Source organism: Lissotriton helveticus, chromosome 6, assembly GCF_964261635.1.
Source record: "Lissotriton helveticus chromosome 6, aLisHel1.1, whole genome shotgun sequence".
Taxonomy (NCBI): domain Eukaryota; kingdom Metazoa; phylum Chordata; class Amphibia; order Caudata; family Salamandridae; genus Lissotriton; species Lissotriton helveticus.
In genome coordinates, this window is record NC_136067.1 from 225,053,726 (window position 1) to 225,077,648 (window position 23,923).

Sequence of the window (23,923 nt, forward strand, 5' to 3'; positions counted from 1 at the left end):
TGCATTCTGTCCACCAGTTGTTCTTTTTGCTATATTATGATTGAGCAGCTAGCTGGCTGACATGAATATGAAGGAGCCTTTGTGGGTTTCCGTGAGTCTAGATTCTCCTGAAGAGTCCCTTTCTCTTCTGAGCCCTGCTTAACACATGTGTACAGGAGGAGCCCTGTATTCATGACCTCAATGTTTGAGACAAAAAATAATCATGGATTTCTGAACAACGCATTAAGGTAAAATGTTTATATTTCACACGCTTTACATAAACCTGTATTCCCTATGAGTGTTTGCTTTTTCCTGAATTAAACCTCAAATAAACATGTTTACCCATTGTTTGAATTAAATAACGTTATAAGCTGTAACTGGTCAGTGAAATACTAAACGTACTAAAAATTGGTATGTTTTCCTATTTCTAGCCACACCCCTGACTCCGCCCACTGATTCAACCTTCGGTTATTCCCGCCCCCTGATTCTCCACCCACAGTTCCCCTACGTTTTTTTCCCCACTTCGACCACTGGTTTAATTAAATTCAATATGATGTACTATCACCAAAACTGAACATTAGCAATGAATAAATGACTGCTAGGATGGCGTTTTTACTTTACCTGTGCAAAGTAGAGTTTTAATTTCTTTCCTCTGAACAACGTCTCGTGCAGCTCTATCCGGGCGCGTGCTGCTGCTTTGGGGTTGCTGAAATTTATCCGAACCCGCCTGAAGCTCTTAAACAACTGCAGCGTCACGCGCTCGTCGTACACCCGGAACAGGCCTTCGAATTTTTCCTGGAATGAAACAAAAGATTTAGCTCAGTGAAGCTCAAGGGACAGATGTATTCAGCTTTTTACGGCGAAGGAACTAAAAAACGACATTATCAGCAAAACTAGCACCACAGACACAGGTGATTTCTAGGCCTCCGGGGATTTGCTTGCGGATCACGAGCAATATTTTTCTAAAATGCAGGCGATACAGATTCACTTTGACATATTCTTAGAAAGAAAGTCGATGCCCTGGGCTACAGAGTAGAAATAATGAATCTTAGCTCGCTCCACTGCTCCACAGTCCCTGGCAGTTTTTCTTCAGCATTTAATTACGAGTTATTGTTTCCCACTTCAAACACGAATTGGCAAAGCCAGGTCTGGCATTCACAGGCAGGCGAAATGGTTATTTTCATTGCAAGCATATGATACAAAAATGTATAGAAAAACATGCAGCCACATAGACAAGGCCGACATAGGTTTGCGAGAAAATAACTAACATTAAAAACATTCATTAATGTGACTGTATTACTTACTAGTGAAGACCTATAAAACCCAGTAGATGTGTGCTTACTGATTTTGAACTGCTACAAATTGTGGTCATGAAGAAGTTGAGCATTTTCTAATGTTTTGGAGATCGGCCCTCCTTTTCGACTAAAACTACTTGTTTTAGAGTTGCACCAATATTCTATTTCAGAGCATGGTTCCAACCATATAACGCCTACGCCTATCCGACGCAAGCTAATGCAAGACCCGGCTAAGCACTGCATTACTTTTGGGATAAAATTCAACGCAAAACCATGGAAAATCTAATTTGTATAACTTCGTAAATCCCAACATGGATTTTGAGCCGTGGCTGCCACAATAGTGATGCAACCCCATTGCAAAATCTTAGTAAATTAATCTCCAAGTCTGTCAGGAAGCTGAAGATTCCTCTCTGCCTAATACATGCCTATACCTAGCATAAATACACTTTTCTGGTGATTTTGAAAACTTAATGATATAGAAAGCATGAATCAATATCTTAATTTTGTTGTACTTTCACATAATTCTATCACATATTATAAATCATATGAACACATATATGTGAATAATTGATGAGCTATCAAACTATTATGTATCAAATATTATATGACGTACATTTGCAATCAATACTAAATGCAATACATAAAAAATGTGTTCTCCGATACATGAATATACAAATATATGAAATGCAAATGGGGTACATAAGCAGAAGAACAGAAAGACGATGTCACCTTCAAAGCAAAGCTTCTTCTAAAAGCAGCTAAGAGGTATCAGAGAGCTTAGTTGTCAGACCTGTACTTTGCCTTGAATTCCTTTCCAGTTCACAGTGGTGGATACTGGGCAGATACCGTACAATTTAACCAGGCACACGGTGTACGAGCAAAATCTTTTGTCTTGGTGAATTATTGCCTCTTATACTACACACATCATTATCCACCTCTAATTTATTGCACATTAAATCATAAAATGGACTGCTTGTGCTTTAAGCAATAAATAGTGATTTGAAGTGTTCAAATTGTCGCTTGCTATCTTTTTTGTGTAGTTAGTTCACATAGCTTAGTGTCATGTGCGGCATGTTTCCATATTAATATCTTGATCTGTTCATTAAACGTCAGGGCCAATATTTAAATAGAAGGCAGATTGCACTTCACTTCTAAACCTGTGTGGCATGTGTACAAGGAAGATGGCAGGCTGTATACACCAGTGTTAGACCTGTCAGCCCTTTGGGTGGTCCCTCCTACTTATTTTTTTTTTCTTCCCTTTCTGCCTCCTAATCTTTGCTTTTCATGTCCACTGAAATTTTTATGGTGTTGTCCTTGGGGCTAGGTGCTACTGTGCCTCAACCCTCTTTATTTTTCTTTTCTTTGACTCTGGTGCTACCCCCCATATTGTGAAGACAGAGTCACAAAATGGAGTCCTACCAACTGCCAAATGCTACCTCAGGGTCTAGGCCCATTGGGTAAAGGGAGGGGTTCCAGAACCTTCTGGTCCACTCCAGGCCCTCTGGACCTGGGCTATAAATATTGGAATGTTGGGCGACCATTTTAGATCTGACAGAGGGAGAGATTATCCTGGCTCGAGTGAAGGCTGTGGGGCGAGGAGGTTGGCGCTGTGCGGGATCTGACTGCCTCTAGGGGCTGCAATTCCCACACCTGATGCTGTCCCTCTCCTATTGACCTGGCCAAGCGAGGAATCGACAACTGTAACCCCTGACGTGGAAGAGACGCGTGACCTCTTATAAGGAGGACAGTTAGGACATGGACTGAAGGAGAATTGAAAGGTTAGAGCGCTGGTGGCTGCATTCTGTATAAAGTCAATACACCAACAGAGTAGCCCCAGCCTAGCTGACGCCTCCTTTCCCGGCAGTAGCGATACCGCAAGGCATTGCTGGGGTCTACTAACAGTGAGGAAGAGACTTGCCCCTTTCTTTTCCCCCCGTCCTTGCTGTGGGCCCCCTATGCTGGTGTGATCTCACCGTTGTGGTTGTGGAGGTTCCGGAGGTCGACGAGAGTGCGGGGCTCGGGAATTAGAGTTCTCCCCGGCTGCCTGACAGATCCCCAGATGCTTTGGCAGGAGGCGGGAAATTGGTGACGGGCCCATTCGTAGGTCGGAACCTGCGGGGAGAGGGAAGGTTCCCCTGTGCTGGCGCTGACTAGAGGAGCGCCCGGAGCGAGGAAGGCGGGTCCGGAAGAAGGCAGCGAGTTAGGCAGCCACTCTCCTTGTGGTGGGAGGAGAGAAACACGGAAGCCGTGCAGGAGGCGGGCAGGGTAGTCGCCTCGCCTCAGTGAAAGTCCTGCCCTCCGAGACCTGCCGCTTTCCCCCCTTGGAACGGAGCCTTAAATTTCAAGTGAAAGCCACGAGGGAATTTCCTTCACAACACGGCCGTCAGATAGCGGCTGTTTTCGGGGAAAGGAGCGACCCGAGAGTGCAGTAAGCAGAGATTCGGGCTGTGGAGTTGGGAATGGTAATCTGAGTCAACAAATTCCTACTCTGAGCCTGGTGTTAAAAAGCTGCTTATCCGGGCTAAAAGATTGCATGGCCAAACAGAGAAGTGGTAATCAACAAGACAGTCAAAAGAGATTTTTCCCCAAACTTTGTCATGAGTTAGTGATCCCAAGGCTAATTGTAGAACTGAGCTATTGAGAAATAATCAACTTAAAGCAGCTTATTCACAAGGATAGAACTGAAATTCACTTGTATAAATGCATGATTAGGCTGCCAAGCTATAAGGAAGGTGTAACTGGAATCAGAGAAATGTGTTTTAAAGGAGATTAACTTCCATCCCTGACTTTTTGGCACTAGCCTACCGTATGATTTGTGCTCTGCTTGATTATTGTTAAAAAATCTCAATGCTTAACGATATTCTATGTGAAAGAGATAGATTTGGGGGAAAGTACTGATCCATAACCCATCTATGGAATGATAATATGTTTAAATGAGATTCTTTGGCAACACATGTTGTGATGTTTTTGATTTCTCCACAGCGGCTAGGAGTATTATATGTGGAGTGAGGAATCAAAAAGAAAAACGCACTTAGAAATAAACCTGGTGTGGTGTCATTTTTGTGTGGATGGACGCTGAGTTACTGGAAGGGTGTGACGCAAGCTTAACACTTTTGCGTTAGGGATAGACCTTCCTGCCCCGTGCCAGGCTACCCTTTGTGACCTGGTGTCCCTAGGTCCAACAACCAGTGTATAAAAAAAAAGGTAGTTTACGTATAATGAGTTATGATTCTATGGAGGTCAATATAAAGGGCCTCATTTACAAGAAAGTGAGGCAGCCAATTGGTTGTGCTGCGCTGCGTCACTTTCAAAGCATAGGGATGTGTCATTTTTACAACAATATGATGCATCCTTTTGCGTTCCCCTGCACTGGTGCACAATTGGCTGCCATGCACTAATGCAGGCACCCTTGCGCTATGGTGCAAGTGTGTCTGCATTTTAGGGGAGGTATCCCTTCCGCCACAAAAACAATCACATGAGGTGTTCTCCTTTTCTATGTGTGCTGCAGGACACATAGAAAGAGGGGGAAAACTAGGAGAAATATATGGATTCTGACGTATTCCCAGGTTTACAAAATGTTGTAAATCTGGGAATACAGCAGAATTCATGGGTGTTGCGTCGGAGCACCACACTGCGCTGCCAGTGCGTCAAAAAAGTGAAGCACCAGCTGCGCAAGGGGCTTGTAAATATGCCCTAAAGTGAGCTACACTTTCAAACTTTATCTTGGTTTCAGAATCCTTTGACGTCACATTTCAGACAGATGACATATGGTTGTGCATTTTGTATACACTCTCTTGTAGGCACTAGGCTACCATATCCTTTTACAACAGCTATCTGATTTCAGGAGTTAAAATAGCAGCAACCATGAAGCCATTGAAATATATTTACTGTGCTGTTGTTTTTGATATGACAATTGTGAGCTCTCTCTCGTTTCAAAACAAAGGCAGATGCCTCCAGCTGCATTTCTCATTTAAGAAACAGTATGATTTAGAGGCCATTTTTGTTACAGGCGCTCATGCTTGCGATTCTTCATTTCATGGTGTCTCGCTCTGCACATTAGCCTTCGGTCGGGCACCATGGTGCTGTGTGATTAGATCGATTGATCAATTTACAGAGTAGTAAACATTTGTTGTGTCTGCCTTCCATGGCCTCCCATTCAACAACACAGAAGGATCTGGCAGCTTTTGTGAACTGCTCTGTTAGTGCACAAGCCTGCAACCATATTGATTACACTCAAGTCTGACGTCACAGACACTGCAGCATATATTCATTGCTGGCCTTTGGTTTCCACAGACCAGAGGCAAATAGAGAAGGGCTTGTGCACCTCCACCTTCCACCATGTACTCTCTTATGTTATTTATGTATTGCACATGGCATCTCTTCTTGCTCTTCACTTTGCTTATGGCAGATCAAAGTCATAACATTCTCATAAATAAATATCAAGAAGGGAATGTGTTCTACTTCTGAGTTCTGTAGGATAACTGAAGCGTTGCTCTCATTCTCTGTTAATATCACTCGGATCCCCGGACTACCTCAATTCCTTCTGAGCAAAATGTGAATTCTGAACAGGTCTTTTGGTACTGGAGTAGCATAATTTTGGCTCTCTCCTTTTACGTTTGGTTAGGCCATATTAATATTTACATTTGGCCATATGTACTTGTACTTGTACATGTGTGATGCAACAATACCAATGAGATATGGTTCACTAAAGGTATAGCAGGTGCATTTATTGTGTGTTTTAAATATATGTGTGTGTATATATTAACGTTTTTCCTTTTCAGAAACAACGTGACTGCTGTTATTATTCTTCCATAGGTTCAGATTGTAAGGTGGTGCACTAAAATGCATTTAATGCAGTGCATTTGCCAGAGATTAGTGAGAATGAATCTTATGAGTGTTCAATGCTTTCCTTTTACATTGTGACCAGTTGTTATTTCTGTTTAATAAAATTTGTATCAGTTTATTGTGCAGCATATAAGAGTACAGTATGATATAACTTGAGTTTTCTCATTAAAGACTTTGTTTATTGGATTATATGTAGGTTGTTGAATCAATATGCATTTAAAGAAAACTGTTAAGTTAGCATGATTTTGGGCAAGAACCTTACAGTTGAGACATTTAATGCTAACGTGAAAGTTGTTTTTCTGTATGGTTTCTCCTCTGCAGGTGCGACCAAAGACATTAAAAAGCACATTGTAATTCTGAGATGGCGAAGAATAACTGGCACAGTCAAATCATGTTAATGAAGAACAATTACTAGCTGGTACTATCAGGCAAAGAGAAGAATCCAAGGATGACTGGAATATGGGAGTAGTATTCAAGGTATTCAAGTCACCAAGTTCTTTTCTGGGTACTGGAAAAGTACTGTGATGTGTATGAGGTCATATTTCTTGAATGTGCATTTTAATTAGTAAACTCGCCTTGGGGTTAGTCAGATTCCCTTTAGACTTGGAGAGGTACAGACCTCTCTTGACATCTTTGATTGTGTGGCTTCATGCTATACATGATTACTTACCTAAAGAACTTCTGCAGAGGTTCGGATGCTGACACCTTACTTGTTTCCTTGATTCAATAGGGTTTTCCCTAGCCGTAATTTAGTGCAGATTTAATAGATGCTGCAAATCTTTTCCTTGTATGGGGAGAATGATTGAAACCATTTGTCTAGTCATCAAATTCTTTTTCTTATGATCTGCTTTGCGACTTCAGAAATTTTTATATGCTCTCTCATGTTGAGGACCAATATTGCACACTGTGGTCTTCCTTTGCTATTCCTGTATTTTTATAGTCTGTTCTTGAGAATGATATATATCAGTCTGGCTTTGAGTTTGTAATAAACCTTTTAACCTCAAGTTACCTACTCAGACTTTTGTTGTGTGGTCTTAATGGTCACACTGTACCTTAAGATTTAAATTGTCATTAACCCCTTTTCCTTTCAGGCTACTACAAAGGTCTATTGAGCAGAGTTGAATTGGAAGAAATAGCCTAGAGTGTTCTCAGTTCCTATTTTATTATAAGCAAAGAGATGTAAGGGTGATCTATTATAAGAAAACCATTGTGACTTACACCTTTTAAATATGGCATCTAAGGGCTGAATCGCTTCATGAAGACAGGGCTGCCATATCGGCGGAGCTGGGTCTACTGCCCCCATCATGGATTCTATATTGTGTTGCACCCATGGCTGGGCAGAGAAGGACTGAGAAGTTTGTACACTGCATAGAAGGAGGAAACATGTGCTCTAGTATTACTCTGGAGAGCCCCGTGCACACCCATCTGTACGGGAGGTTACCGGAAGGATTACAAATCTAGGAAAGGCCCTGACTGCATCGAGGCTGAGGAGTTCTTCCAGAAGAGAGGAGGACTGCTGCACCCTTGAATAAGGTGATGTTCTGCCCTCCCCGTCATGTTCTGGCAATGAGTAGGAAGCTATATTAGGAGCATATTCTCCTATTGGACTGGAAATTCTGCCTTTCTCTGGGACTGAGTGCTCCTTCAGACACTCATCCTTAGTGAGAGATAATCACAGGAGTACCTGGGAGGACAGGACCCTTCAACAGTGCACTTCTCCACACACCAACAATTCCCCACTGCATCTGCCATGAAAAAAAACCGCAGAATGCAAATCTTTTAGTGAGCTAAAAGCCAATTAGAAGCAACCATTGCTATAAGAAATGGCAACAAAGCAATAAACAAAATACATCAGTGATTAGTACCCAAGAAAAATATTGGAAAGGATTTGCAGTGTGCCGAGTGAACTTGACATGAGAGTCTACAAAGCTTTCTTATCACGAATTAAGGATAGTCTTTGGTAAAGCTGGCATATACATTGTGTAAAGATTCATTGTCCTGATGAAGACCCCAATAGAATTCATGGCCCAACACGGAAGTCAAGTAAGCTAATTCGGATGTGTTTTTCATGATTTGAGAGAGAGTAACATCTCAAAAGAATACATGTTAGAAAAAGACAAACAGGCTCTTTTAAAGAACTGATATTTTCCTGCTATCTCAGTGGGTCTGATTGACGTATTTCAAAAGCAAAGCCTCTGCTTCATTTTTGTTTGCAGCCATTGAATCCTTGGAGTGTTGTTTCCTCAATGTGTTTTATTGGGTAAACATTGTCTAGTGTGAAATTTGCCTTAGGGCCTTACTACGAGTTAGCAGTCCACAGACCGCCAGACTCGCAGTCGCATGGCAGTGGGGGTCTTCCGACTGCCTTATTATGACCAGGGTTGGTCAGGCAACCTTGGGACCACCACAACCGAGATCCCTGGCGGTGGCGCAGCAGTCTTGAGGCTGCAATATAGTTGTTGGGGCCACTGCAGCCTTGCCAAGCATATTACGAGTTTCCTCCCTGCCAAGCTTTTCATGGTGGTGTAACCCCCATGAAAAGTGTGGCGGTGAGGAAACAAAGGGGGGCCTATAGGGCCCCATTGTGCCTCTGCGTCATTGGGTGCATGCAGGGAGGCACATGTTGTACCCCCGCCCCCCACTCTTTGTGCATGCACCCCAGATCCTGCACAGCATCGATTACAGCAGTGCATGTCTTGCAGGTATTGATTTTGATGTTCACATTGCAGTGTCTATTTCATAGGCACCTCCGTGAGAACGCCAGAGAACAGCCCGTCTGATGGAAAAACTCCTAATCTGGCAGGCAATTCAAACATGGGTTTGGGCCAAACTCATAACAAGGCACTTAGTATTTTGATAGTATTCATATAAATTTTTCCTAGGCCACTAGAAACCTGTCTGAAATCAGGTTGCACTTACAAATGGATGAACAACTGCCTCGAAATACTGACAAACTGTACAATTATAGTAAAAATGAATTTTTTATTTTTAGTATTAAAAAAGAGACATAAAGAACAAAAAGAGAACCCTACCTGGACACTCATCTCGCCACACGCAGCCTCTGCCCCTGGGTCCAGGAACGCTGTAGGTCTCGCCGCTATTACCAACTCACGGCGGCTGGAGACTACAGCTCCCAGTGGGCTTTGCGTGTACTTCCGGTTCCCGCAGCCAGCGCGCCCGGAGGCGCTACAAAGGCGGGCCAGCCCCTCGGTGGAGCGGGAGGCTTTCTTTCTTGCTTGCTTGCTACTTGGAGAACCCTACCTGGACACTCATCTCGCCACACGCAGCCTCTGCCCCTGGGTCCAGGAACGCTGTAGGTCTCGCCGCTATTACCAACTCACGGCGGCTGGAGACTACAGCTCCCAGTGGGCTTTGCGTGTACTTCCGGTTCCCGCAGCCAGCGCGCCCGGAGGCGCTACAAAGGCGGGCCAGCCCCTCGGTGGAGCGGGAGGCTTTCTTTCTTGCTTGCTTGCTACTTGGAGAACCCTACCTGGACACTCATCTCGCCACACGCAGCCTCTGCCCCTGGGTCCAGGAACGCTGTAGGTCTCGCCGCTATTACCAACTCACGGCGGCTGGAGACTACAGCTCCCAGTGGGCTTTGCGTGTACTTCCGGTTCCCGCAGCCAGCGCGCCCGGAGGCGCTACAAAGGCGGGCCAGCCCCTCGGTGGAGCGGGAGGCTTTCTTTCTTGCTTGCTTGCTACTTGGAGAACCCTACCTGGACACTCATCTCGCCACACGCAGCCTCTGCCCCTGGGTCCAGGAACGCTGTAGGTCTCGCCGCTATTACCAACTCACGGCGGCTGGAGACTACAGCTCCCAGTGGGCTTTGCGTGTACTTCCGGTTCCCGCAGCCAGCGCGCCCGGAGGCGCTACAAAGGCGGGCCAGCCCCTCGGTGGAGCGGGAGGCTTTCTTTCTTGCTTGCTTGCTACTTGGAGAACCCTACCTGGACACTCATCTCGCCACACGCAGCCTCTGCCCCTGGGTCCAGGAACGCTGTAGGTCTCGCCGCTATTACCAACTCACGGCGGCTGGAGACTACAGCTCCCAGTGGGCTTTGCGTGTACTTCCGGTTCCCGCAGCCAGCGCGCCCGGAGGCGCTACAAAGGCGGGCCAACCCCTCCGCGTCGCGGGACGCGCGCGGGCAGCGCCGGGCGGAGCCCGGGCAGAGGGCGGGCCGTCTGTGGCCGTCAGGGGCTGACAGAGGCTGGGCTGGGCCCCGTCCCTTTCCTCTTACCAACCACGACGACTCACGCTTGGTGCCTGTTGCCCTTCTGTTGCTCAAACCATGTCTACACGCTCTGGTAAGCCTCTCAGGGGTGAGGGTGAAAGGGGATCTAATGTCGCGAGCCCTGTCATAGGGTCAATGGACCGTTTCATTACCAGGGTAGCGGCGGTGATTGAAAAGGAGATCGCCATCTCTGAGCGGCGTCTATCTGAAGTATACCTCCCCGCAAGACGTTCATCATTGGGGGCAGACGCCCAGTCGCCCACGCCAGCCATTACCCGGGTTCAAGCAGGTACCCCCCCTAGTATGGTCAGTGCTCCTTCAGAACCCCTCCATCTGACTGGTATTGAGCAAAATATAGATAGGTTGGAAACTCAGGCAGTTCTTCTTCCTATAGTCACAATGGAAGACGATGGCCCTAGTAACTGTTCCGTATCACTACCACCTATTTCCTTAAGTGATGTTATTAGAGACCCCGAGTCCCCAAATTCCCCTGCACCTACCACAGTTGTACCAGATGGAAAGCTAGTTGGGGCTTTACCTATTATCGTGACTCCCGATACTAGGCAGGAGTTTCCCCTCGTAGGTAAAAAATCGCGCAAACGTAAGAAGGGTAGGCTAGTGAGACAGGCCGCCCTCTACCAAAGAGTAAGGAAGTCTCCTGTACCTAACACAAGTATTACAAGGGGTGCCCCTATGCTGAATGAAACCGACACAGAAGGGGATGTACTGATTTCTCCAAAGGGCCCTCACACAACTAAGGTCCCAAAGCGAGCTGACTTAGTAGCGGTCGAAAATATTCTGGAGAAGGTATATACCCTCTTGAAACCGTTACTAACTCAAGTGAAGGGTCTAGGGGAGAGGATTGACAAACTAGAGCAGTCAACTCTGGATGGGTTACACTCACTCAAATCAACAATCAAACAAGCAACTAGAGTGACTGTAAATAAGGATGTGGGTGTTAAAGGGAATGATCTACCAGCGCAGAAAGGCCCTAAGCCCCCAACAACCCAAAATAAAGCTGCTCCTAATAATCTAGTAATCCCAACTCCCAAATCTCCTCCCCATCTGAAACCAGGTCCAAGCCACAAGGGACTCCCAACAAATAAAGAGCCTGAGAAAAATAAGCCTAAATCTCTTCCTCAAAAACAGCAACAGACAACTGATGGTAATAAGGAAGTCCAACAAAAATTAGAAGGTAGTAGTAAACCCAGCGGGCCAACGACTAGGAAAGCCCCCAGGCCTGCAATACAATGTTCTGCCCCAAAAATCTCCCCACAGGCCCCCAGTATCCCCCCACGACGGATCCCCCCAATTAATCTCCCACCAGATTGTCAACCATTTGTTGCAGTCATGGTTAATGTGCCTCCCCTAAAGGATGGTCAGTTGGAAAACCATCAATCACTCAAGAACAAGTGTATACACTGGCTGAAGGCAAATAAACCAATCCCCCCGGGTATGGACGGCATTATCCTAAGTGTCCGTAGAGTGGGATGGGTAGGGCAAGGGAAAAAAATGCTGGAGGGAGACTGTGTAATTATAAACTTCCAAGATTACAGAGTGGTACCATCCATTTGTACTCCTATTAAAAACATGGGGGCCCCGGGGGTTAAATTGGTAGACCTCTCATATTTTTACCCCAGGCACCTTGTTAGCCCAAATGGAGGAAGTGAAAGTTCTCTTAATTCTGGCCAAAACTGGGCCGGGGTTGTAGGAGGCGATAGGGAGAAACAAATGTGGGCAATTGGCCCCTGCTGACTGGAATCAGCGAGCAGAGCAGAACAAGTAGAAGCACCACCCACCCAAATAAACCTTGTAAGTGGAATGGGAGACCCTATAATAATTCCACAAGATCCCTGCTCTCCTCGGATATATAGGGGGAGCCCTATAGATAGGGGCTTTCAAGCGCCCAGCGAACATCCAGCTGTGACGGACCTAGTCTTTAAGGTTTTCAGCTGGAACATCGCAGGGATTGCTGGAAAACTGGCCCTCCCAGACTTTACTGCATGGGTTGATAAGCACTCCTTGTGCCTCTTCCAGGAAACCTGGAGCCTGATACCGGTCCATAGGGTGGGTTTTTCCTCATACTCCTCTCCTGCGCGGGTCTCGGAATCCGGGAGAGGCCGCCCAGCGGGCGGCCTTCTTATTTGGGTCGCGGCTTCTCTAAACTGTAGAGTAGTGGACTATCCCACAGGTTCCCCGGACATACAAAACATTACCCTCATAGACCAAAGGGGAAGAATTGTTCTAAACATCTTTAATGTGTATGCTCGGGGCACAAAGGGTGGGAGAAAGTCTCCTGTGATAGCTCTTCTCGAGACCCTGTTAAACAACACCCCCCATAAGACCCGCACCCTGGTTGTAGGTGATATGAACTGCACGTTCGAGCCTTTGGGCTCGGACGTTTCCCTCGACCAGGATGAGGAGGATGCCAGGTGGGGGATCCCAGCTCTGGACATCGCACCGATTAAAAGGTGGACAGAAGTGGCGCTCCAAATATACTCCCTTACTCTTGAATTTAATTTAAGGGCAGCGAATGGGAGGACTTCCTTGGATAGGGGGGGTGCACATACCTACAATAGACCAGGGCACACCTCTAGGCTGGATTATGCCCTAATAGACGTGTGCTTATGGCCTTATGTAAAGGACATGCAGGTGGTCCCTTCGACAGAAAGCGATCACAACCCTCTCTCCCTAGAAATGGAACATTGGTGGCAACCCCTAAGGAAGGCCAACATTAAAGAGGCACTCGTACCACTAGATGAATCTGAAGTCTCCCCATGTGGTAGAAGAATTAAATGGGCGAAACTGGTCCTATCCGAGGCGAAGGTTGGGGAAATTCAATCCCATTTAAACCGCGCGGTAATATCTCTGGAATCCTCGCTAGAAGGGGTGGGTAAAGTGAGTGGGTTATTTCTCTCCCTGATTGAAGCCCTAACCAACGTGTTTACCCTGTACTCTAAAAAGCCGGGCAATACAGGAACTAAAAAATCTGTTGAGGGGTGGTATACCCAAGCATGCAGGACCCATAAGGCAAAGCTAGTTGAGGCAGTTAAATCTAAATCCCAAAGTGTGATCCAGGAAGCTAGGAAGGCTTACAAAAAGACCCTTAGTTTGGCTAGAAGGGAGTGGGAAGAAAATTACTGGGAAGACCTACTCCAGGCTAGCAAAATTAGGGATTCAGGGGTGTTTTGGAATCTTATAAGGAAACGGAGTAAATCCGATGCAGCCATCAGACCCTGCAGCATCCCGCCTCAAAGTTGGGCAAAACACTTTGGGTCTTTATACCTCCCACCAGACGGGGAACTGTCTGTGGGGATGGATCTCACACTAGCAATCGAACCTCATGCCTATGACCTTTTCACTCCCTTAGAGATTGAGGGGGTTATAGGCTGGGTGGCACCACGCAAGGCACCGGGCCCGGACGGCCTTCCGGGTGATTTGATGAGGGCTTACCCAGCGGAATGGGGAAGGATCATAGCAGCTCTCCTAAATGATATTATGAGGGGAGGAGTAGTACCAGAATCCTGGAAAGGGGCGGTGGTTGTCCCCATTTATAAAAAAGGGTGCAGGGAAACCCCGGGAAACTATCGCCCAATAAGTCTGATAGACTCCACCCAAAAGATAGCTGGTAAAGCTATCCTTGGTAGGATCCTCCATTGGGTGGAGGAGAATAAAATCCTATCAGACTTTCAGGCAGGTTTCCGGGCTGGTATGGGGACTATAGAGCAGGTGTTTAGGTTGTCCCTCTTGGGGTGGAAGGTGGTGGAGCTAGGCAAGGGTAGTCTTTATTTAGCCTTTATAGACTTGAAGACTGCCTTTGATCTAGTTCCCCGGGAAGAGCTTTGGAGGGTCCTTTTTGAGTTGGGGCTACCACCTTACATCTTGTCCCTTCTTATAAGCCTTCATGCCCACACTTTTGCACAGGTCCGCTGGGGTAATAACGGAGAGCTTACGGAAAAAATACCAGTGTCTAGGGGCGTAAGACAGGGTTGCGTCCTGGCACCCACCCTATTCTCGTTATATCTGAATGGGGTGGTAAAACACCTTCAACAAGAACCAGCTGACGCCCCCTGTCTTGGAGGTGTCCGTATCCCAACCCTGCTTTTTGCGGACGACACGCTCCTGATTTCGAAGACCCCACAAGGACTACAGAAACTTCTAACACGATTCCAGGAGTTCTGTGTTGCAAAAGGGCTAATAATAAATGTGGACAAAACAAAATACCTAGTTGTTAACCCACCTAAAAAATTGGGCCGCCCACCTACACTCAACTCTATTCCCCTGGAGAAAGTAGCCGAATTCGACTACCTTGGCATTCGGATTACGGACAGGATGACTTGGGCAAACCACATTGAAAAAATGGTCCTTAACCACAGGAGAGTAGGAGGAGCTCTCATGAGGGAATACAGGGCCTCAACTAGGAGATCACTTACCCCAGTACTTGACATCTACAAGGCCAAAGTAGCGACATCAGCCTTGTATGGGGCAGAACTGTGGGGTCACTGCCGTCTGGATGCCCTAGTTACTGCTGAGAGCAAGCTATTAAAATCCTTCATCGCTGTTCCTCTGAGCACACCGTCAGTACCTGTGAGGATGGACACGGGATGTAAAAACATTAAAGATCAGGCCCAGCTTCGCCCGCTCCTGTTGTGGACATGGATCTGGAGGTGCGAAGAATTAAAATCCTATGCTGATGCCCTGAGAGACATAATGAGCCAGGGGGGTTGGGCCAAGATAAAATGGTTAAAGGACACCAAAAAGCTGTTGGAGAATATAGGACTAGGGGATTGTTGGTCATCCCGCTCAGCCCCTCCAAAAGAAGTTGTCAAGGCGCTTTTTTGGAAATGGACTGCTGAGCGTCTAATCTCTAGCCCAAATCACTGTAGGTCCACTGCCACCTTTTTACAAATTAAAGACACTGTGGCCATCGAACCTTACTTGGACTTGATTACTCTCCCCTTTGACCGTGCTCTTTATTTTAAATTTAGAGTTGGTTCCCTCCCGCTAGGTGCCCTGGTATCGAAATGGTCAACAGCGGATCGCACTTCTCCCAACTGTGCATGTTGCCCGAGTAAGATTGAGTCTATTGCGCACGTCTTATTTGAATGCCCGGATTATGCAAGGCCTAGGAGCTCTTGGCTGAAACCACTCTGCCGTAACATGGGCACACGCAGTCATTTAGTAGCCTTGCGTATCCTAAGCACGGACACTTCCCCCCCCATAGTCTGTGGAATAGCTAAATTTTTAAAGCAGTTTTGGCACATTCGATGTAAGAGATTGTCAGTAGCTGTTTAATCCTTGTTTTAGCTAATTTATTAACGGACTTTATATCCTTTTATCACTTTTTAATATTCTAACATTTCTTACTGACTTCTTATGGCATAAAATTTTTGTATACTGTATTGATTGTATTATGTATGTGCTTATAAGATATCTCTGCGTATCGAATAAAAGCTTATGACTGACTGACTGATAAAGAACAAAAATAATCATTAAAAAAAAGACAGTGTAAAAATTACAACTTTATCCAGCCACCATATGGTTCTTAAAACATATTTTTTTTAAAAAAACATATGAATGTACATCAACAAAAATCTGACAAAGATGTTCAACAATGTAAGTAGAAACGGTGACAATCTCTACGTGCGTTTCGGCGTTGAACCGCCTTCTTCAGGAGGGCACCGAAGATGTTCTAAAAAACAACATATAATATATAAAGATACATTACAATAAAATTAACAGTACATGAGGCAGCAAATGATGGTGCAAGAAATTATAGATTTCCACTTTAACTTGTGATTTCACTATAGAAATATAACCAAGAGATACCATTACCACCAATCACCCAAGTGAAAAGAAAACCAGTAGAAATAAATTAAATGTATTTTCAAATTTAGATATATACAGATGTACTTATAGAAGAAACGATCAGATAATCGTGAAAAGATTGAACAAAGAGTGTTGACACCCAAGGATTAAAAAAGCCAGGAATATGGAGTCTTACCTATACAGCCAAGAGACTGTATATTAACATGACAAATCTTGAGGATCTGAGTGATGTCTATCTATAAAGACCCAAAAAAATACAAAGAACAGCGACATAAGCGTCCATACTAAGCTAAATACATGTTACCTCTTGACCCGCATAGAAAGTAGTAGATGATTTTTTGATAAGTAAAGCAAGTACCTGATAAAAACAAGATCAATTGCAAGAAGACAAGAGATCGATGATATCTCAATAAAAAAATGGAACTAGGCCTCAAGGAGAAAAGAATCTGCAAAAGTAAATATATATTAATTATACACATATTCCTATAAACCAATGGTAATAATTTGGCGTGTAGACAATCTGTCAAATCAGACATATACCTGATAAAAAAGGGGACGCAGCTACTAATGTTAAAAAGCAGGATCAACCGCACGTTTGAAAAAGTCTGCAAGGAATAGAAAGCAGATATATAGGGCCTGGCACGTAATACTGGAGTACATACAGTGTTGCGAGGGTTATGTCTCTCTTTACCTGTATGCGATGATATCACAGCAAATCAAAGATGGATGAAGAGCTGGATGACTATTTGATAATAAGTGCACCGGAAATGGTAACCGTGTATATATATATATCTGCAAAGCAAAAATCACAAAGTGCAAGGTACTGATCAGATCTTTATGTGCGAGCTATACTTCAAAGAGCTGCTAGTTAGAAACAACACAAGTGCTCTGTTTATATAGTTCAACGCACTCTAGGAAATGCATACTATCAGGTAATTTACCTTTATTTTATGTTGCCCGTTGTGGTTCAAAGCTATTTAGACTCCACAATTACTGCGATTTGATGAAGGCAATAGTATACAGATCATTTGGATTATGATGATCTGAAATAAATATATCAGAAAAAATCGATTCAATGCATTCTACTAAAGGTAAAGATAATGTATAAACATAAACGCTATAAACAAAGCACTTTTCTTATCTTGCCCAACTGGATATGAAAAAGCCTATATCTTAAACCCCAAACGGAAAAAATTAGATGAGACTAAGTGGATCGTAGTGGAAACAGGAGAAGTGCTGGGCATAATTGCCTCTCCTTAAAAGTTTAAATAAATATAGAGGTCGATAACCTCATAAGAACGAGGGGCAGGTAAAACAGGCTCCCCTAAAATATATATGTAAGCTTAAAAAACTAGAAGGGCTTTCGCACAGACAAACTTACTTCATGTATTACGCGGTCAATTCAATTCGAGGCCCGATTCTGCGGGTAAAACAAACGCGGTTTAAATAGGAAGTCAATTACCGGCGTGTGACGTTGCCGTCTCTCATAGACAAACAGCTAGATTCATGAAGCCAAATTGCGATCGCAATTGCTGCGAATTCGCAATTGCCATCGCAATTTGACAAAAAGGAATTCATGACACAGAAAAGATCAAAAAAGCGAATTCGCAAAAAAAATAGCGACTTCGCTAATAAATTCGCAGAATCCTGGAGGATGGGCATTAGCGATTCTGAAATTGCGAGAAACCATGGAATCTGCTAATTAAATTACGAAGTCGCAAAACATTCGCAATCGGCATTCATGAAAAATCGCTAAATGCGGAATACCTGGAAATCGCTATTTGCGACGCGCAAAATAAGCAGAACACAAATCAGGTGGTAACCAGTAAGGAACATTTTTTTTTCAAAAAACGGTTAACAAACTACCAACAGGTGTAGGGCTGACCAAACACATTTAAGGACATGCAGCTGGAGCCTGAGGATTCTCACAATGCCTGGACTCTACATGTTGGTGAGGCGGCGAAGGCTACAGCGAGCAGCACAGAACAGACGGAGGATCCAGGAGCGGATATTCCGCCAGCGGGTCACCCTCTTGGGCCAAACCAGGGAGCAAATTTATGCAAAGTACCGCCTGAGTAGGGCTATGATCATCAAGCTCATCAAGGACTTGGACCCCCTGATGCAGCACCCAACAAGGAGGACCAATGCCGTGCCCACACATGTGCAGGTATTGTGCAGCCTGCACCTACTGGCCTCCGGAAGCTTCCAGGACGGGGATATCCCAGCCCACCATGTCCCGCTGCCTAAGGAGTTTCCTGGATGCAATGCTGACCCGGCTACACCACTACATATCATTCCCCACCACCCAACAGGACTTGAATGACACCAAGCTGCAATTCTACAACATTGCACATTTCCCACATGTAATTGGATGCATTTACTGTACCCACATCCACATCTGCCCACCAGCACAAACGGAATACTTGTACCGCAACCGCAAGTCCTACCACTCCCTCAATATCCAGATGGTGTGCAACGCCAAAAATTACATCACGGACATAGTGGCACAATATCCGGGCAGCACACATGACTCCTTCATCTTCCGGCACAGCGGCATTCACACACGACTGGCCAGGGGAGACTTTGGCGAAGGACACCTACTGGGTAAGTACACATGCCCCCATATAGTACACTGTGATCATGCATCAGCGCAGAACAGGCACTCACCCTGTGCTTATCACCCTCAGGTGACAGCGCCTACGGTCTACGGGAGTACCTCCTCACCCCATACCTCACCCCTGCCACACCACAGCAACAGCGTTACAATGCAGCACACATAAGAACAAGAAATTGCATTGAGAGGACATTTGGCCTATTGAAGAGCCGTTTCGACTGGTGGGGCCATCAAATACACACCTGAGGTCTGCTGCCGCCTCGTGGCCGTGTGTGCAATACTCCACAACTTTGCTACCAAGCGCAGGATACCTGTTGAGATATCTGGCAGTGAGTCGGAAGGGGACAACCGCCCGCCTCCACATGTGCGTCATGCACGCGGGGAAAATCCTGCTGAAGGACACAGGCGCCGCAACCACATCACTATTAACTGTTTCTAGTGCACCCATTCCCCTCACAAAACACTGCACTCATGCATGACTAATGTAATAATGACATGAGTGTGAATCAAGTCAGACCATTAATCTTTATTGTTCATGCTCAATAAATTGGCCTTTACTTATACTGGTGTCTCATGAAGAGAGTATTACTCCATACCTCCCCATGCTGGGGTAGTGGACTTGCAGGGGTGTACTGCATGGCCTCCCTGAGAGAGTCTGAGGTTTCAGTGTCGGTTACGGCGAGACGCCCCAAGTCGTCTATCTGTGTCCTGAGGGACGGTGTTGGCACTAGTTGGTGCTGTTGCCCTGCTGCTGCGGCGTCGTACAGGCATTGGTGGCAAGGATGCGCTGCTGTTAGTTGACGCTACCTTGCTCATGTTGTCAGGCCCCTCTGCTTCTCCATGGGCAGTGGACTGGCTGCCGAGCACTGCTGCTGTAAGCAGATCCAGTGACCTGGCCACATCCTGGCAACACTGCATCATCTGGCCCTGCATGGCAAGTGACCTGCGTGCCAGCTGTGATATTGCATTTCTAACTACATGATTTGACCGGGTGTAGGCCGATAGGCGGGCCAGTAGTTGGCGGTGGCGGCGGAGGGACATGTCCTGCTGGGCTACCAGCAGCTGGCTGTTCTCTCTGACAGCAGCGGTCATCTGGGCAATATTGTCGCTTGTCGTCTGCAGCTGGGTGTGAATTGCTGCCAGGTGACGCGCCTGTGCACGGTGCACCGCCAGCATACAGCGTTCAATGGGCAGCCCAGGATCAGGTAGTAGGAGCGCCCTGCCCGTGCCTGCTGAGCCCTGACGCTGCTGGCGCCTCAGTGCGCTGGTGTGTGATCTGGCTCCAGCTGTGCGCCTCGTCTGCCTCCTAGGTGCTGGTGGTGGGGCCTGTACCACTGCTGTGGCTGTTTGTTGGGGTGTGGGCTGCACACCTGTTGCTGCAGGGGTGGCCCTGTCCGCACGGGGTGGTGGTGGTGATATAACTGCTGGTGGCTGTGATGGGCCGGATCGTTGGTTGGACTGGCCCTCACCCTCAGTGTCGTCCTGGGTCTCGGCAATGTGCAGGGTCTCGCTATCCGTGCTGGCCTGCTCAACTGCACCTGTAATGTGAAAGGGTGCATGATTAATGTTATGTATCTTGCACAAGCTATGTTGATACATGCATGCAGGCTTGCTTTCCCTGACTGGCTTTTGGATTTACTTTGAATTTACAGCTCTGGCTGTGTTCAGCTAACTGGGGGTATATGATTTCACTACGTCTACCACAATGCATTGGGGCATTTCAGGTGTGCAAGGGCTGCATTGTTGGGGATGTCATATTGCTAGCTCAGGAGTCATGGGCATTGTTGGGGGACAGGGTCGCAGTCACATGGCACTTACCTTCAGATTGTTGGCTGGGTCTAGACGAGTCCAGCTGCATGACTCCCACGCAGGCTGCTGGTGCAATAGTGTCCTCTATCAGGTCCTCCAATGGGGTGTTCGGTGTGGCTACAGGTTCCCCTTCACCGGTGGCCAGTCGCTCCCCAAGCCTCTCGGCAATATGCTCCTTAGACCGACCTCTCAGGTCGTACCAGCGCTTTTTAAGCTCATCAATTGACCGCTGGGTCACCCCAACCAAATTGACTTTAGCGCGGATGCGCTGCCAGATCCTGCGCTTATCTGCCTCTGGCACCCTCCGGGAGTCTTTGCCAAAGAGCCGGGCATAGTCCTTGGTGACCCCCTCAATCAGATGCTCCAGTTCAGCTTCTGAAAACTTTAGTTTTCGCTTCCTCTCCTGCCCACTGCTCCCTGCTGCATCCTAGGACGTCTTGGTGAATTTTTTCCTGCTGGGGTGCAGCACAGTCTAAGGTTTGCAGCTCTTCAGTATCCTGCTCCCAATCTCTGGCTCTGTGTTCTGTTTGTGGGTGGGGTAAGCCTACTTCCTGGTTGTGATGTCATCAGTGGGCTCGAAATGCGACTTCCCGTTTTTGCGATCTCGCAGTTAGCGAGATCGCAAAATGCGATATCGCTAATTGCGAGGTCACAATTTCTACATGGAAAAATGCAGATTCTGCGATTAATTAGCGATTGTGGCAAGATCGCAATCGGCAATTGCGATCGTTTGCGATTCGACTATTTGGTTCGCATCTCTACATGAATGGCATTCTGCAATTATCAAAGTGTGAATCGCAATTTTTCGCAATTTGCTAATCGCAGATTGGCCCCTTCATGAATCTGGCTGCATGTGATGTCAGGACTAGCGTACCATGTAGCCTAGAATAGCACCACACTGCTAATTTTAAAGCCGGTGAAAAGCCGATGTTGGCAGACGTTTAAAATGTTCGTATAAACACCTTCCTTGTGCAATAGGCGATGAATAGCCTGCGGATTGCGTTATGAACTCTGGGAATAACCATATGATGTATATAGAAGTATATCGCAGAGCCTGCAGTAGCACTGCATTGCTGATTCCGAAAACAGTAAAACCGAACACCTACAACGTACACAACATAGGCCTACTAAGTTGCTTACGTACTATGGTAAAGCAAGCGAATATCATAATAGCCGAGTATTGCATCTCGTGGTTTCCAAAAGTTGGGAACATGTCGATGTCTAATGCTATGCCAAAATTGCGAATGAACATAGAAGGGAAGAAATTTTCCAACCCCCGTCCAATCATTCAGGCTAAAACGTATATCAATAAGTCTAGAGATTAAATCTAGATGTTGCCTGTAAATGAATAGTAGATATCCGCAATAACAAGATGAAAACAAATGAAGGCAATGAAGTGCCCCACTATGATAAAAATGGGGGTCGCAAATAGAGAAGAGAAGAACTGATAATATCAGTCAAATACCTTGCTAAAAGAAAACCGATGCATCATGAACAAACCTATCAAGTTTAGAGTAACTGCATTTTGCAGGATGAATGAGGGTACAGTGAAGGGCATACCTCATATTAAAAAGTATATGAGGTAAGACACATGTTACAGATCTTCCTCATCGATTGTTGCATTTAATTGCATTCTCCCATGGGATCTCATTATTTAATCCCTTGGTGTGAACCGCAAGAGTGAAAATCCAAAAAACTTCACGTTTTTTGCGATAATCCTCTGTGCTGATGTAATCATGATTATTCAGATTTTCTACGATAAACCAACGCAAATCATTAGGTTTGTGCTGGCAATCTAGACAATGCCTCACAAAGGGTGCATTAATTTTGGAGGTATGAATGGCTGAGCGGTGCTCGGTTAGGCAGGTGCAAAAGGATCTCACTGTTTCACCCACATATCCGAGACCACAAGGGCAAATCAAAAGGTAAATGACGTTTTTGGATTTGCAATTTGAAAATTTGCGAGGACTAATGGTAAATCCCTGATAGGTGTAACTAGTACCAACAATAGCCATATCACAGGCTTTGCAAGAGTTACATTTATATGTACCTGTTATTGCTAAAACACCATCAATAGTTTTTTGCTCGAAGTTAGTACCTTCAGTGAATCTTGAATGGGTAATATGATCTTTAAGCTTTTTATTCCTTCTGTGTGTGAATATTGGTTTAGGAATTTTCTCATTTTCCTCTAGATTATTGTTTAAAATGTGCCAGTTTGAATTAACAATCTGGCGCACTGGATTATTCATGGTAGAATGCCGTGTAATGCATACCATTTGGTTATTTTTAGTTTTGATTTTAGACTGAAGAAGAGAATCTCTATCATAGAAACAAGCGCGTTTAAGGGACACTCGGATAAGTCTATGAGGGTAACCTCGTGCCAGAAATTCAGTTTTAAGATGACTTGCTTGCCTATCAAAATCCTGAATATTGGAGCAATTCCGTCGCAGGCGAAGGAATTGACTAAATGGTATGCCTTCCTTTAGGGCCCTAGGATGGTAACTATTGAAGTGGAGTCAAGTGTTACGTGCTGTTGGTTTTACAAACAAGTCCACTTCATGGGCTCTTTCTTTATGTCTGATAAGGATATCCAAAAGTTCAACTCGATCCCTACTCGTATGTGACATAAAATGCAGATTTTGATCACATAAGATAAGCCAATCTAAAAATTCCGAGAGTGTCTCTTCTGTATCCATCCAGATGAAAAAAATATCATCAATGTAACGTGACCACATATGAACAAATTCAAAAAATGGAGCCACTTCATTATGTATATGCGTATTTTCAAATTCTGCCATAAAAATATTAGCTACAGAGGGAGGCACCGAGGCTCCCATACTGACTCCGTTGGTCTGCTTGTATAGGCTTTTCCCAAACTGAAAAGTATTCTCAGTTAAAACAATTTCAATACACTGCAAGAGCAAGGTTTTAGGACAAGGCACTTGATATTCGTCAATGTTAGAACTGGGGGTCGCTAATTGGCAGAGGTAAGTACCTTTGACCAAGTAGGGACCCCTACTTCTAGTCAGGGTGACGGAATACACACTGTAGATAACATTTGCTCACCCCCTAGGTAGCTTGGCACGAGCAGACAGGCTTATCCCCAAGGCAATGTGTAAAATATTTGCACTCAACACATACAGTAATTCTACAACACACCACAACACTGAGACCACACAGGTAGGTATATGTAAAAATATAACTTTATCTAGTTTCAGCAAGAAAAATAAACAGTTATAGGAAGATTGCACCTAATATCAATGGTTGCACTGAATCTTAATGGTTGCGCTTAAAATGACTAGGAAGTTCTTATTAGAAA

General features: G+C 45.4%; 1 protein-coding gene across 3 annotated transcripts in view; it reads right to left on the minus strand.

Moving 5' to 3' along the window:
• The window catches only part of RCAN2 (regulator of calcineurin 2), a 649,138-nt gene that overhangs the window by 171,724 nt on the left and 453,491 nt on the right, over positions 1-23,923 (minus strand). For all 3 annotated transcript variants that reach the window (XM_078647650.1, XM_078647648.1, XM_078647649.1), the window contains exon 3: positions 601-774. In XM_078647650.1, coding sequence (XP_078503776.1) covers positions 601-774 — 174 coding nt within the window. The remainder of the gene's footprint in view (positions 1-600; positions 775-23,923) is intronic.